Source organism: Meleagris gallopavo, chromosome 13 (genome assembly GCF_000146605.3).
Source record: "Meleagris gallopavo isolate NT-WF06-2002-E0010 breed Aviagen turkey brand Nicholas breeding stock chromosome 13, Turkey_5.1, whole genome shotgun sequence".
Taxonomy (NCBI): domain Eukaryota; kingdom Metazoa; phylum Chordata; class Aves; order Galliformes; family Phasianidae; genus Meleagris; species Meleagris gallopavo.
Window position 1 is genome coordinate 11,386,850 of NC_015023.2, and position 16,017 is coordinate 11,402,866.

Consider the following 16,017-nt stretch of genomic DNA (forward strand, 5'->3'; position numbering starts at 1 on the left):
AGGGAGAGGGAGAGGGAGAGGGAGAGGGAGAGTCCCTTGCTGACTACTGCCCCATTAACTCTTTTTTTACAGGGCCTGGGCAACTTCAGCATTCACAGCATTGAAGTGGACACAGGAGGTTTCTCCATGGAAGTGGTGGGATGTGATCCTAACAGCAGCGCTCACCCTGGAGAGGACATGGCCATGTGAAGGCCTTTAGCCCTCAGCCATTGCTGGGGGACATCTGGGACAGAGGAGGTGGCTGCCATCCAAATCAGGAAGATCCCCATGTCTCAGCTCCCTGCTGCTGCAGCCAGGGCTGCTCATGGATTCTCCTTGCTGTGTGCCTCAGCCCCATGACACACTTGGTCCAGCGCTGCAGAACACAGCCAGGTCTCAGCAGCAGCCCAGCAGAGCTGAGGATGCCACTCGTGGAGCCTGGCAGCTGGCTCCAGCAGGTGCCTTATGTTTTGATGTGGCCTTTATGTGCTGTTGCTGGGCCCCAAACCCACACAGAATGGAGCTGGGCAGGCCCATGGATGTACTGGAAGGACAGGCTGTTAGGGTCACAGCTGGCCTCCAGGCAGAGCTGTGTTCTCATAGTTCTCTGAAGGGAAAAGAATAGCATTTGTGATGCTGCTAAGCCTTTCTCCTCTTCCAATAGCAGTGGCCCGTGCTGCCCTTCAGTGTGCAATGCTCCAGCCCTGGATGTGGAATCACCTCCCCCTCCTGTGCTGAGAAGTTATTTCTGCAGCGAGTTACCAGTCCCTGCGGGCACTTTGAATAAAAGAGCTTGTTCCCAGCATGCCTTCGTTCTCTGTCCCACTTCTCCTTCCCTGTGAGCCTCCCAGGGGAGGTAAGGCAGGACACACATAGCTCTGTGGTTTCCCAGTGTCACAGTGCTACCACTGGATGCATCCAAGCCTCGAGTTGGCACCAGGTGCTGGCACATGGGTGTTTATGCTGTGCTGCTGCCAGCAAGAAGAGCATCTTGCTGCCGTGGCACGGTACAGAAGAAATGATGACACAGTGAACAGCTCATCTTCCATTGCTGCAGCTCCCTCCAGGCACGCACACGCAGCCCAAGGTCGCTGCTCAGCCAGGCGCAGTTTATTTATAGTGTATCTGTACAGAGCCAGCTGGGCCACGACCCTCCTTCCTCGAGAGGCCTGCTGGTGATTTTCCAAGCACCCTGCCCCCACCACCATTCCTGCCTTGCAGCGGGCTGCTTCTGCTACTGCATAGTCCCCACCACCACCAGGGAGAGAGCTGACCCACAAACGAGCAGAACTGAAGGAATGTGGCTGTGGCCTCCCTGCAGAAAGCAGGGCAAACACCACCACGGGGGCACAGGCAGAGCAATCTGTACAGATCCATAATGGAAACATTCCACAACAATCCTGAATTTCCTGGATCTTCTGTGGTCTCACACAGGGAAACAGAATTAAAGGAGTAATGCACTATCACAACCCTGTCCATTCACCTAGCATGTGTCACGCTGCTCTCAATGTGAGAGAGTCCTTATTTCTGGTCCCTTAGAAGGACAGGCTCTTCTTCCCCTGCCCTGGGGAGGGCAAACTCAGGAGATCCAACAGCCAGCTATAGCCCCAGGGGGGGATTTAGGCCAGTACCAGGGCTGCAGTGTTCCTGCTGTTACCTCCTTCAGGGTGCTCATGTGCAGAGAACTACAGGCGCAGCCTCTTGATGTCCTCATCACGGAAATCCTTTCGGAGAGCCAACACCCGCCGGACCTCTGCAGGAGTGAGGCGCCAGGTGAGCGGGCCCGAGTTGGGGCCCCAGTAATCCAGGATCTCTGTCACCTGCAGAAAGAGGAAAGCTGTAGGAAACAGCACCAGCTGCTTTCAGGGTGAGCTCAAACTTGGCTGTGGTAAGAGACGTGTCGGGGATGGGCAGGATTTCCTGCTCAGAAACACCCAGCAGGTACGGGGCAGTGTAACAGAAATGCTAAGTGACAGTTTGAACCAGCGATGGAGCACCTGGTGGGAAGGCAGGGCCAACCCAGGGAAGCTCAGGTGTAAACAATATACCTGAGTGACTGAAAGGGGTGAGACAGGATTCCAGATCTTATTTAAGGGTTGGCAGGGAGACAAAGGTATCTCACTACCTAGCTGAGGCTTTCTAAAGGTAAGCAGCTTTTTTCCTTTGTTTCTGTATCCACTGCACTACTGTACCTGGGCATATCCTCACTTGTTGCACCCTGGGACTCTGCTACCTTGCTGTCATTGCTGTGTTTTCCATCACGTTATAGCATTACAGGCAGGCTTTCCAGTTTCTCTCTATTCCACGCCTGTGATAACACCTGGATGAGCCCAGTAACTCTAAAAGCATGTGCAACTTACCCTTTCCAGATTGAGGATGGTGGCTATTTGGGAAAGGCGTGCAAACTTGTCGCGGATAGTCCAGGTGGTGACTGTGGTGAGGTAGGCTATGAGAGACCTCAGCTCCTTGTCAAACTGCAAACCACCAAGCTGTGGGGACCAAGGAAGCACTGTTAACTTCCCAATATGCTTTACTCCTGCGTGCACAAATGCAAGATCTCCCGCAGCTGGCTGCTGGCAGCGGCAGAGCTTTCTTGAAGGTAGCACCCTCCTCTGCTCTGCCTCATTCCTTGGAGGATAACAAGGATTTTATGGAGTAGCTACAGCCAACCATGCTATGGAGAAGGGAGCAGTGTTTCACTCACCCTGTTAAAGCTGGATTTGAGAAGCACTTTCTCCAGTTCCGTGGCTATGAGGCTGGTCATGAGGCCAGTAAGGTTATCATAAATTGCTGGTGACAGTCCAACCTAGAAGCAGAAAGCTGTGTCACTCTCATCAGGAACAACTCAGCAGCAGACCGCATAACCCCAGCCTAAGACAGCTTTCCCATAAAAGCCATTGTTATTTACACTCTCAGTAATTGGACATCACCAGCAAAAGCAAAGCAGGGATGCAGGGCCTACAAGCAGCTTCTGAATGCCACGTAAGATGGGAGTCTCTAAGAGCCCTGCAAGCAATCTGAGGACATCTGTCCTCTGTTCCACTGAGCAGGGCAAGGGTTGGAAGGTGCCTGACTAAGGTCTGGCTGAAGCCTGGCACGCTGCCACATCCCTTCCCTTCCTCTCACCTTGAACTCTGTCATCTGCTGTTCCAGGTGGACAATGAACTGCTGGACCCAGGGATCATTAGCTTCATAGTCACTGAATTCTTCCTGACATTGAAAAAGAAAAAAAGGTAGTTCACGTGGCATGCTGTAAAGAAGGAAGGGAAGGAGGGATGTCCCTTCCAGAGCAGAACTACATTCCTTTTGTTTTCTCAAATTCCTCTCAAGCTAAATACTCTTTTCCAGGCTGGGATGCTGATCATCTTTTGGCTATTTCAGTGCTTCTCTGTGATGAGAAAACAGCAGAGAACTGAGAGGAATGAGAGCATACAAGTACAACTAGAAGCAGACAACCATGAGCCTTACCTCCTCGATGCTGTGGGAGATGGAGAGGAATAGGTTGATCCATGGCTTCACCTGGGGTTTGATGGCTGTGTTGTTCAGGTCATTGACACCTTCCTGACGGGGACAAGAAGAGGACACGGAGGGCAGCTGAGCACAGTTAAGCCCAACAACACATAACCTTTACAGCACAGCTGCTTTGTTGCTGCTTTCATCCTCCTGCGAGGTGGAGAAACTGACCCATAGCCTTCCACAGCAAAACTAAACCAAGAAATCCTAGAGCTGGACCCAGGCCCTTCTGGTGCCAAATGGCTACAAGGACACCACAGTGACAAGAAAGGGAAGGACAATGGTCCAGAAGCTGGCACTGTTCTGACACGCAGCCTGCTCTGAAAGGCTTGTGATGCCTCAGCCCTGCCCACACTGCTACAGAAGTGTCCCGAGGGGAGAGGTGTTCAGTTCCCATCCCACCAGGGCAGGGGAGGAGGCAAACACCAGCTTTCCACGCAGTTCCAGTCTGGAGGACGCTGTAGTCGGACTCAACTGCTGCCTCCCACCTACAGCGCAGCTTAGCTCAGTAGGAGAAGCTAAAAGGAGGATAAAAGCTGTAACCACAGCTAGTTCCCTGAATTAATCATAGCCCCAGCATATGCCATCTCCCCTGAGCAGCAGGCTGTCAGCAAAGGCTGTTCTGTCCGCTCTGATGCGAGAGTTCTCCGAAAGCCCCCTCCTGCCAGACACCCCCATTGGGCTCAGCAAGATGTCAAGAAAGCTCACCCAGCATGAAACTACTTGGGTACCAATCCTACCTGGCATTTGATTAAGGTTTTTAACTAAAATTGCCATTTATGAGCAGGCCCTGCTGACAATTGCCCTTTTCCAAGGCAAATTCAATGCGTGTGACTCAGCGCAGAAGCTTGCTGCTCAGCCTCTTGGTTGTTCTGCAGCCAGTTTTAATGCTGCACTACCACTAAACTGGAGAGTTTTACTCCTTATTCATGAGCTGCTTGGTTTCAGTGCTGACCACAAGCCTCATGAGAATTCACTTGCAATACTGATTTGAAGGCATCTGCCTACAGTGAACTACGAAGCCAAACAAGAAACAGTCTGGCCCTGCTGTGAAGTACAAGGTAGGTGGCAAACCTACTTAAAAATATTCTCTTTTGCTTGGTTTCTTTATTGTGAAGGTGTCAGGCTTTTTTGCTCCCATCCCTGTCAGCTGCCACTGTGAAACTTTGGGGCAATAGGCGCCAGCATGACTCAGGAGACACTGCTTTAGCCAGAGAGCCTTCTGCCTATGCTGGGGATGGAAAGGAGGAGAAACCTGGAAGAAGAGCAGCTGCCTCTCGACCAAATCTCCTTCTTCAGCACTACTTGGTGGGGCTCTGGCTAACGTGTTGACATGCTGAGCCACAAGGGAGAACGGAGGAGAGGGAAATGCTATTAATATTCTTTTTCCTGAAAATTCTGGACCAACTACTTCGTGCTGAGTGAAGACAAAAGGAGTGACATTCCTTCTGGCTCTGCAGCTGCTTCCAGTGTTTTTTATACAGCTCCCAGCTGGCGCAGCTGTGCAAATGGGCTGGATCTGCTTGCATGCTTCAAAACTGATTGTTTGGTTCCTCCCATACTCTTTATCCAGCACCCCTAGAGCCTGACAAGGCCCAGGCCTTGGGCTGAAATGATTCCCCCAATGCTGGGGGCCAGCAGTAACACAGCACGATGCTCACCTGCAGGAGGTCACGGAACTTGTTTGAGACATCAGCCATGTCAGAGAGGCAGCTATCAATCTTGGCTTGTGCTTGTTCACCCCCAAAGCCTTGGCTAAGCAGTTTGGCGCAGTCGCTCTGCAGGAAAGAGATCCACAAGCATGCTGCAAATTACTAACTCGGGCTGCCTCCATCCCTGTGCACTGTCAAGCTCTGGCTGCCCACCAGCATGCTTGCAGGCAAAGACAGACACCAAACTCTTGTCCATGCTGAAGCTGCTGACTCCAGCAGGGGAGAGAACAGCAAGAAAGGAAGCCAGAGGCAATATCACCCAGCACCAGAGAACCGCAATCAAATGGTTTTATTTCACTGGTCAACCTGAAGGAACTGGTATTTCCAGTTAGACCAAGGTACACCACTGATGCTACTGAGCTCTGACAGCTCTAAATTGTTTTCCTAAGGTTGGAGGGCAGATGTCACGAATTTCGGCAAAGCAAAGTCCAGATGACTTATCTGACCCTACAAGGGAGGATATTACACATTTGATTATGGAAAAAAAAAAAAAAAAAACCAGTAAACAATGTAGAGCATACCTCTAAAGTCTTCTTCAGGGTCATGATGTTTTCACTGCAGACTTCCACATTGTTTAAGGTCACCTGGGAAAGAAAAAAAAGCAAGTGGAATTCATTGGAATTTCCCACTGTTGGTAGAAAGTTCAAGTCACTTTAGTCTGCTTCTTTCTCCTTGTTCTGTCCATGATGTTGCAGCAAAGCCTCAAATGTGATGGAAGAATGCATGCACCCACAGCTTCTTTACTTCTTTATGTGACTGTCACAAAGAACAACCATCCGTGAGCAGCTGAAGGTGATAGTTTATACACAGTACATCCAGACAAACAGGGAAGGCATGCATACGTAGGCAGGAGAAATCGGCACCCCTCCTGCCAGATGAATGTCTGCTCTTCACTGAACAGACTGTTCTCTATCTGCTGATGCCAAACTAACTGTCAGAACTATCTGAGATTTGTGCAGACAGGGAAATGAGGCAAGCTGACAGGTGAAGGAGGAGTTCTGGTGAGAGAACTGACGTTTGAAGCACTTTGCATCAAGATACCTGTAACCAAGAGTTTAATGAAATGAAAGCATTCGGTCTCCTCCTGCTGTCTTTGTAGAGCTGGCTGAAAGGATCCAGACAGTTGCACCAGTGCCATTCCTGAGAGTTCCCCACTGTCTTTGCCCTTACCCCAACTCTGATACCAGGACAGCCACCAAACTCACCAGAAAGGACTGCTTGGCCTCATCAGTGCTTTCGATGCCCTTTGTATCAAACTTGCCCTGCTGCAGACTGCTGTGCATGATGTTCACGGCACTGGTCACACCTCTCTGAAAGTCCTGGAAGGTCGTTGCTGGAAAGCCCTGCTTCAGCTTGTTGTACAGAACCTCCCTATGGGGCAAGCAGAACATACTCTGCAAATACTGCAAGAAAACAACAGTGCTGTGCACTGTGTCAGGGGACAGCACTTTGGCTGAGCTGTGGCCTGAAAAAGTAGAATTTCATAGGGACAATGCAGGGCTGCAGGTATCTCCTGCCAGAATATAAGATGAAAGGCTGACATAAAAATAAAATCCTTCCTGCAGTTATCTGCTGTCTTCGGCCACAGCTCTCCACTCCCACGCTGGGAAGAGAAACAGCAGTAGGTCAATTTCTGCAGCATCACCCTGAAGTTGTTCAAGTCATAACAGAACTAAGCAAGCTTGTGGGCAACCCAGAGGACAACTGTGCACTACATGGTGTGCTACCACATGGTGACAGCCTCATGGGGATTTTGGGCCACGAGATTCCTGTTTCTCTTTTATGATTATCCTGCAGCTGCCACTGTGAGAAAAGTATGCCTGATGCTGCCTCCTACTACATCTCCACAGAGATGACAAAGCAAAGGATCAAAGGTTAGAACACAAGGAAGACCATCTGCCAGCAAACACTGTTTGCAGAACATGAGGGGAAAGTAAGGTATGATGAATCTGGTGTACTTTCGTTACCTGAAGTCAGACTCCAGTTCGGTGGTGGAGTGGTTGATCATGGCACAGAGACAGTCTATGCTGGAACTGGATAGAGCACGCCCAATGCACTTCTTCACTATATAAAACACATCATCCACCATGCTGGAGGTGAGCTGGCCCTTCTCATAGCTGTCCATGGCAACAGCCTGCAAAGAACAGCCTGTCTCAGTGCCCCGAGCTCAGCTGTGTCCTCCCAGAGCAGCGCTGTGAGAGCAAACTGTGGAATGCTGCCAGCTTTCTCTTTTCACCCTGAGCTGAACTGAGTCATCTGTGGGCATGCATCACTCACCCTAGTTTTCAGTAGCCTGTAGACTTGAAAGACCTGATCACTCAAGCCCCTCACCTCCACACCACATCTGAAAAGTTCCTCTGTGGAACAGAAGTTGCTCTTCAAAGCCAATAACTAAGCATCAGCTATGGGAAACATGGGTCTGCAGGCTCACAGAAATGGCAGACAGAAACAATGCCAGCATGACCTTCAACACAAACCTATCTCGCAAGCTATGTTTGGAGCAGTTGCTTCATAACCTTCTGATACAGCTTTGGCTCTGCAGCCACTACAGCTGTGTAAGCACAGGGAGGGAGGAGAGCAGTGTGAGGCTAATGGAGGGATGTGACCAGAGTCAGCAGCTACATTTGGCCAAGGAGAGAGCGCCCAGAAGGTGGGACTGGCTACTAGCCCTGCCAAAGCACAGAACCAGACACTTCCCATACACAGGGGTATGTTTGGAGCTTTTGAAGGCCAAGGGAAACAAGAGACCTTCCCAATCACTGCAGTCCTGCTGTGTACCAATCTCTCTCTCTAGTAGGGTTCAGCAGAAGACTGGAGCATGCATGTAAGTCTCAGCCAATGGCACAGCTATGGCAAGCAGCAGTCTGAGCTCTACCTTGTTGACAGTCTCCCTCATGAAATATTGCTCCATGGTGATGTAGTAGCCAATGAGTTCTTGCATGGTGCAGCTCAGCAGACAGTTGTTGAGGAGTTTGTCCAGGTATTTTTGGTGCTCTACAGAACACAAAAGAGAACTATCAGCCAAGAGACAGAAAACGGTTCCACCTAATCCCCTTGTTGCCTGCCTAGTAGGCACACACCTGCAAAGCTCAACTTGGAATAAACCACAGGCTTCAACTGTGGAGCCAAAAGAGCTGAGCTGACTTTTGCAGGTGACATATATGTGACTTCCAGAGCTCTGTGCATACCAAAACCCTAGGCCTGTTCTCTCTGTGGAGTCTGCCGTAGTGCCTTCAGTGACCACTGGGCTCTCCCTTTCTTTGGAAACCTCATTTATTATGCTCTGCAGACATTCCAAAAGTTGGTTTATCTTCTACAGAGTGCTTTCAAAGTACTTTTGCTGAGCTGGTGTCAGTGTTCTGATACTAACTTGGATACATCTCCACTCTTGACAGCTGTGAGGAACAGAGAGCCTGCGAACATCGGTATTCAAGATATTACCTTGCTTTACTTCCTCGGAGGCCATGGAGTCTCCCACCTCAAAATCAGCTACTATTCGTCTCTTGATGAACCTCAAGTAGAGCTCACTGCGGGCATTCATCAGGGTGACCTCTGTTAAAATCGGGTCAAGTTCCCTGCAAGGGACATAACAAGAGTCAAGGCAGCAGGTCTACAAAAGGAGGGCACTCATTTAGCTCAGTTAAGCAGCGAGTTCTCTGCTGTTTTACTACAAGATCAATACTGCCAATTTCCATTTGTGCTATCGAGTGGCAGAGCTCAGCAGAATAACTGGTACGTGCAAATAATACCAACCCTGCTTTGAAATACATCTGGGGAGCTCGTTTGCATGGAGGGTTGCTTCTTGCCCTGACAACTCACTACCTCAGCTGAATTAAATGGAGACAGGTTATGCTGGGAAGCAGACAAGCGCTGCCAAGATGGAACGGCTCAGCAGCTCATCTTGTCAGTCACCCTGCAGCAAAGCAGGCCAACAGCAGCTGTCCTTACAGCAGGTTTCCAGGCTGAGTCTGCCCTAGCAGCAGCAGCATTTCCCTGCTCTATGCCCAGCCTCATGCAGGCACTAGGTTCACATCTGCTAACCGCTTTAAAGCAGGCTGCTGCCATCTCATGTGACAATCAAAATGTCCTGAGAAAATCATTAGAGAACATTCTTTGTTTCCCTCACGGATGTGAGAGCAACCACACTGAAATCATTACAAGGTCTGAATAGGCTGATACAACTTTAAAATCAGCCCTGTTTTGAGTGGGAGGACAGACCTGAGACTTTCATCAGTCCCTTCCTGCCTTGGTTTTGCTATCATTCTGTGAGCCCTGCTGTTAGAAATGCCTGGTCCCTGCCATCTCCAGAGTCGCTTGTTCTTCTGAAAATGCTGAAAGATCTGTTCAGGCTGAAAAGCCCAGGAAACGTGAAATCAAAGAAGCACACGACAGTGCAGAATGTAGTGTTCAGATGTGAGAGAGCTATGAAAAAAATACTGTCACATCAGCAGCTTTTTTATTAATGTGCACGAAAGCACTTTGCACATACTGCTCAAAGCCTCCCAGCAAACAAGTGGGACAAGAAACCATTATGCTTATTTTATGGATGGAAAACAAAAGCTCAGAAAAAGGATGCATCACGTTTACTTAAACAGTGTGCAGATCACTAAATAATCACTGACATGAGTGGTCATGTAGGCTCACAGACATATCTTGTTCAACAAACATTGCTTTTCTTTCAAGGCATGGTTAGGAATCATACAATGCCAGATGGCACTTTCAAATGGCCTTATTTAAGAGCTATGCAAACACTCAAGACAGAAAAGGGCAGAGATTAGAGCACTTCAGTTTATTCGCAAGACACTACTGTTATAGTCACTGCAGCAGCAGTGCAGAATTAATAGGATCCAAAGATTTATTCTGGAATCTGACACAAATTATCCACCCAGGGAACTGCTCCATTTCATGGGATCCAAGGACTGCACTCTCACCATTAAAAAGCAGTGAGAAGAGCCAAATAAAGCCTCTGTCCTTCGTGAGCAGTGGTACTCCCAGACCTCCAGAACACACAAGGCCAAGATTAAAACAAAGAGAAAGAAATTAAAGCACCACCATAGAAGCTGTCTTTTAATGGCAGTGAAGGGTACCTAACAATTGGATGCTAGGCTTTAGTAGGTGCAAAGCCTCTGGAAGAGGCTCTGGAAGAGCTATCTAAATGCTAAGTAGCATTAATGACAGACCAAGACTGGGAGATCAGAGTAAAAAGAAGTTTTGTTTGTACCTTGGTTCAATCTTCTCTGCAGAAGAACTTCTCATCATGCTGTTCTGAACTTGCTGGAACTGCAATTAAAAAATGGGAAGTCATTAACACTTCTGCTAACAACTTGGGAGTTCCTTTTCATGCTATAGCCTAAAGAGTTGCTTGCCCAAGGAGGGCAACATGACTGCACTGCAGGAAGCACTCTGGGAATTGAACCAATTCACCTCTTCCTCTGAGACAGAGCCCAGCTTGCCAGGAAGAGCTATGGGATGGGAACTCCAATAGAGGCACAGGGTGTGTAACCATGAGACGATCACAGCAGACCTCCATCAAACAGACAAGAGCAGAAATAAGACAGTGGGGAGGGTGTACTGAAAGCACCCTACAGACGTGCACAGAAAAGACCTTTGTGTTCAAGGTCCATTTATCATGCTCACAATGAATCCTCTGCAACAAAAAGGACAGCTGCAAGCTGGATTGCTTCAGCCATCAGTGCAAGTATGGAGTAAAGCAGTATTTTTCTCAACAGACAAGGTCAAACTTTGCCACCTCTGCAGCACTTGTACCCCTGCAGAGCTGGACAGAAGCTGTGTCTGGCTGTGCCAGGCAGAATCACACCCCACTTACCTGTCTGTGATAGTCCCTCTCTTTGACAAACTTCTCCACCACTTTCTCCACCTGCTGATCACACTCTCCTTGCAGGTGCTTGATGAGGGTGTACAGCCTCCCTGGCCCATAGTAGGTTTCCACGATGGGCTGGTGGGTCTCCACAACACGAGCAATCCCTGCAGGCAGAGAGGAAGCAACAAGATGGATTTTGTTCTCTCAGGAGCAAGACAGCCACAAGGAGCTCTCATCCAGCCTAGACCCAAAGCAGAGCTATTCAGGTCCTCAGACAGGGGATCATTCGCTCTCCAGATAAACAGGCCAGACTGTTCAGCCGCTCTCCAGTGGCTTACTGGAGGCCTGTCATCACCACCCCCTGAATCACAGCACACAGCACCTTCTCTCTGCCTGCAACGCTTTCTGGTTTCTCTCCTGTTTATTGCAAGGCTATGGCATAAGTTTTCTGGGGGTGAAAGCCATCTCTCCCCCTAAAGAGCTCCTGCCATGGGTCAGCTGCCCTCCAACCAGCAAGATACAAAGATGCAAAAAACAAAAGAATGAAGCTTTCACAGAAGGAAGCCATGCAGGCTAATCCCAGAAGGATCATCCAAACACAATCCCAGCTTTCAGCACCAGGCTATGGGAGAAGAATAATGCTAGGAAAATGAGCCTACAGAAAGCTCTGTTCTTTTTTTGTCAGGTGGAGCAAGAGGGCAAATGTCAGTGAAGGCAGGAGCTCTTTGGAGAAAAAGCTCATCACCAAGAAGGTATCTCTCCAAGACTGCTTTCTTCTCACATGCTCTCTGCTCCAAGAGATAGCTACACTCCCCCTCTTCTATCACTGCTGCCAAGAAAGCCCCAGTAGCTCTACGGGCCTTCAATAGCAGCACGGGTGCCAGGCTGAGAGTGAGTTGGCAGTGCTGCAGCCTGGAATTAGAACAGATACAATAGAAAGGGCGGGTTAATCATCAGGGGATCTCAATTACTGTCTTTGGCAACATCCCCACAGAGCATTCATATTCCTCTCTCTCCCTTCAAACTGCCACGGTACTCCTTGAAGAGCCAGGCCTGGAGGCATTGAGAGATGCTCAACTTTAAGGGATCTGACTTATTTGTCTGGAGAGCTGTGTGCCTGAAAAATCCTTTAGGGAACACCCATTTGTTTTGAGGACGCAGAGAACAGAAAGAAACTGATTCCTGGTGGAAGCAAAACAAATCCTTTGCAATTCCTCTATGCCTGCACAAGCTGTACAGAGGAAAGCTTGCTTATTCTAATGCTCTCTCCTGGCTGGAAAACAAGTCTGCTATCTGTGTCTGCATCCCTCTAGCATGATGGTCCCACAGCTCAAAGGGCACTTTATGGCCTGGAGCTAGAATTAAAAAACATTTAGATCGATGAACAATCTCATCATAAATTATTTTTAATCCACTAGCAAAGAGAAGAGGGAGAAGACTACCTTCAAAGAGGAGTGTCAAGGTATCTGCAAAGATGACAGCAGCTCGACGGTCACTCATATCTGTCCCCATCACCAGCTGCAGGTTCTCCTCTGCTTTCTTGGCCACCTGCACGACACCAGGTTCAGTCAGCACTCAAAAATATTGCTCATCCCATAGCCTGGACCCTTGTTCTCTGCACTATAGAGTGCAGTGTTCCTGCTAGCATTTCCATTGCAAGAGTTACTGTGTTGCTGCTGTTCCCCCAGATCGTTTTCCTCTCTGGTGGAAAACTCAAGGATCAAGGAGAGGCAGAAACTTGATCTTCTCTTTCCAGCCCCTGCTGTATGAGCTTTCAGCAAATGCAAAGAACACCCAAATGGAGAAACAAAACAGCTAGTGGGCTATGTATTCAAACACCAGGACTGGTGCCTTGGTGCAAAAAGTAGGGAAAGAGCTGAACAGAGGGCCAATACTAATTTCAAAAATTAACACGCCAGAGACAAGACCGTAAAGACTGGATTTTGCTTTCCCCCAGCACTGTATGTTCCACAGAATGTGTTACCTGCTTGCAGAGGTACTCTGAGAACTTGCTCAAACCCTCTTCATGTAAGCCTAGCAGGGGAAAGATCTTGAAGAATCGTTCCACCTGGGGCAGGTCTCCCTGCTTCATAGCTGTGTCAAATTTCTCTGTGACAATTGTCTTCAGGCGTTGCTCTGATTCCTGCAGGAGCTTCAGGTTGGCATCAATTATACCCCCTGTTCAAAGGCAAGAGAAGAAAGGGAGAAGTAGCATTGCACTATTCGCACCTCACAAAGGACTATTTATTCTCCTGACGGAGAGACTAAGGTGGTGCAGCTCAAAGGTGAGAAGGCAGAAGGTATACCAGCATCCCTCTGTGGGTCACAGCAAAGACAGGTAAGTCTGAACTATACCCAACTAACGGGAATGGTCACTGTCTCACAAGGAGAATGTGAACAAATCAATTTATGATTTGTTATTATAATTTATGATAGGGAGTGGGCAATTCGTTCATTTGTGTCCAGTTGTTTCTCTTAGTATCACACTGCACTACTGCAAGTGTTCCCCCTGACAGTCTTCTCCCTCACTTCTTTTGCCCTGTACGTTTTGTCCTTTACCCAGCCAGCTATTAAGACCTTGTGCCAGGAACGCTTCTTCAATTAATGATAATTCAAACATGACTACACTTCAAAGACTTTGATGTCCGTTTCTGTATCACATTCTAAGATTTTTGGCAAACATTCAGCCTTCTGCGTTGTCCACTGGGCTGGGACTACCTGTCATAAAGAATCACTTAGCCTCTAGTTATCTAACTGAAAGGTGCCTTATCAGCTTCTCCCCATGAACACTCCTTACCTTCCTTGCCTTGACGACTGAGCTCAATCACTGATTTGTCCAGAGACAGATAGCGATGAATATGAGCTGCTGCTTGTTCATAATCTTCATTTCGCAGGGCTGTTTGAACTCCATCCATGCAGAACTTTAGGTCTAGTATGTCGTCAGCTCTCTGAATGGCCTGGTAGAGTCGATTCTGCAAGAAAGTAAGGCTTGCTGCTGCAGGCTGGACAAGGGAAAAAGAATTAGGAAAAGACAGAAGACAGCATCTGGAGGAAAAAGACTGAAGAAACAGACTAAAGTGATGCTCCTCTACACAATGAGCAGCTACATAAGCAGAAACCTCAAAAGGGTTGTAGGTCCAGTGAATCTGATAGAAGAGAAGCATTTGCCCACACAAGCTCAGATTGAGTTCACAGAGCATACTCCACCTTAACAGGCAAAGACAAGAGGCACTGTCACAATTGTGCAGGCTGCTGGGATCTGAAGCCTCTGAGCTCATCTCTACAGAAAGACAGCCTGGATTCCTGCCCAGTCTCAGGTGACAACAACCACCTCCACTGTCCTCAGCACTGCAAGAGCTAACAACGTCGTGCTCAATAGTTGAGGCTAAACTTATTCACCATAATCTGCAAAAATATGCTGAAGAAGCAGCTGCTATATGGGAAATCCTAACATTACTCCCGTAACCTGCAATACTCAGGAACTCAGCAAGATCCTATAACCTAGCAAAACTAAGTAGCTCTAAAATAAAGAAGAGTGATGCAAGTACCTTGGCCAGATCCAGCTGCCGGACTTTGCTGCTGACATTCTCAGCCAGGTTACATGTGAAAGTGATCATTCCTGCCAGCTGCTGGGCATCCCCCTCGATGAGCTGCAGGTTGGGGCTGGACAAAAAAAAATACACGTAGAGTGAACACAAGAAAAACAGGTTGTGATTATGGAAGGAACTGTCCCACATTAATTTCCCACAGTGTACTGACAGAAACTCTGCTCTGTTTGTGCTGCCACACCTCGAACACTCTGTGTAGTTTGGGCAACATGATGTAAGGAGCACATAAAGCTATGAAAGAGCATCCAAAGGAAGGCTATGAGATGGAGAAGGGTCTGGAGGGCATGGTGTGTGAGGAGTTGCTGAGGGCTCTGGGTCTGTTCTGCCCAAAGCAGAGGAGAGACTTCAAGGCAGCGGCAGCCCCTCATGTCCTACAGCCCCTTATGGCCTGTAGTGGCTTATAGCTCCTCACAGGGAGAAGAGAGGCAATGCTGAGCTCTGCTCTCTGTGACAGTGACTAGGCTCAAGGGAACATAGTGGAGCTGTGTCATGAGAGGGTCAGGTGTGGGTAAGAAAGGTTCTGCCCAGAGGATGTTGGGCACGGAACAGCTCTCCCAGGCAGTGGGCACAGCTGCAAGCTACCGGAGCTCAGGGAGCACTGGGACACCGTTGCAGCCATAGGGGTTGGGTTTTCCTGAGAACGTCCGCGTGTCCCTCCAGCACAGCAGTGGCACCACTCACCCCATACGCTGCAGGGCCACCATTTTGCTCTCGATGGTGCCCTGCTGCTCCAGGAGGGCATCCAGCTCCTGCTGCACAGCGTTCTGAAACACAATGGCAGAAGCACGGCTGCCCTCAGGGCTGGATAACGCTGACGTCAGCCCTACGCTCTCGTGTTAACACGCTGCGATGGCTGAGTGGCGCTTCCCAGAAATAGGCCTGCCAGCCTTGAGCTGAGCTCACCCAACTCCCCTCTGCGGCTCAGCCTTCCCACACAAGAGCCCAGACCCACTCCCAACTGACAGACGCTGTCAGCCGGCAGTGCTAAGGCGCCATCTCAGCGCTTCACACGGCCCGACCCGCACCTCCTCCTCGCACAGCCGGCTGTAAGCGGCCTCCAGCTCGGACAGCTCGGTGAGGGCGCGGACTCGCTCCATGGACAGCCCGCAGCCCAGCGCGCCGCCATCGCCACCCGCCGCCATCTCGGGACGCGGCTCAGGCGGCCACGGCCACCGCCACAGCTCTCAGGCCCAGCGGGGCTGCCCTCGCGGTGCCTGAAGATTTGCACCGGCTCCGTTCCGCCTGAAAGAGAGGGATGATCACGCTATTTCGATTCTTTGCGCCTTGACGTGTTGGAGGAATTTTGTGGAGTCTCTGAGCGCGAGGTAACACTGATGTCGGGCCGTAGTTATTTAGGCACTGCCGCGGACAGCCGCGGACAGCC

General features: G+C 49.4%; 1 protein-coding gene and 1 long non-coding RNA gene across 4 annotated transcripts; one reads left to right on the forward strand and one right to left on the reverse strand.

Annotated features, from left to right (window-relative positions):
• Positions 1–9: 9 nt before the first annotated feature.
• On the forward strand, positions 10–784 carry LOC104912991. The gene is made up of 2 exons (XR_795064.3): positions 10–437; positions 644–784. It is a non-coding gene; the product is annotated as an uncharacterized LOC104912991 (long non-coding RNA).
• A 238-nt stretch (positions 785–1,022) lies between these two features.
• On the reverse strand, positions 1,023–15,821 carry COG4 (component of oligomeric golgi complex 4). Of its 3 annotated transcripts, none has more exons than XM_003209652.4 (19): positions 15,659–15,821; positions 15,315–15,397; positions 14,574–14,688; positions 13,823–13,997; positions 13,010–13,203; positions 12,468–12,573; positions 11,032–11,189; positions 10,426–10,484; positions 8,646–8,779; positions 8,080–8,198; positions 7,172–7,338; positions 6,410–6,575; positions 5,726–5,788; positions 5,154–5,270; positions 3,448–3,540; positions 3,106–3,189; positions 2,684–2,785; positions 2,340–2,468; positions 1,023–1,799 (listed from the first exon to the last, which is right to left on the reverse strand). In XM_003209652.4, exons 1-19 carry the CDS (start codon positions 15,773–15,775, stop codon positions 1,665–1,667), a joined length of 2,316 nt encoding a protein of 771 aa, XP_003209700.1. In that variant the 5' UTR covers positions 15,776–15,821; the 3' UTR covers positions 1,023–1,664. The 3 variants fall into 3 exon arrangements, with proteins under 3 accessions (XP_003209700.1, XP_010716204.1, XP_010716206.1); XM_010717902.3 differs by having other exon boundaries at positions 13,823–14,027; XM_010717904.3 differs by lacking the exon at positions 15,315–15,397 and having other exon boundaries at positions 13,823–14,027; positions 15,659–15,820.
• Between the last annotated feature and the right edge of the window lie 196 nt (positions 15,822–16,017).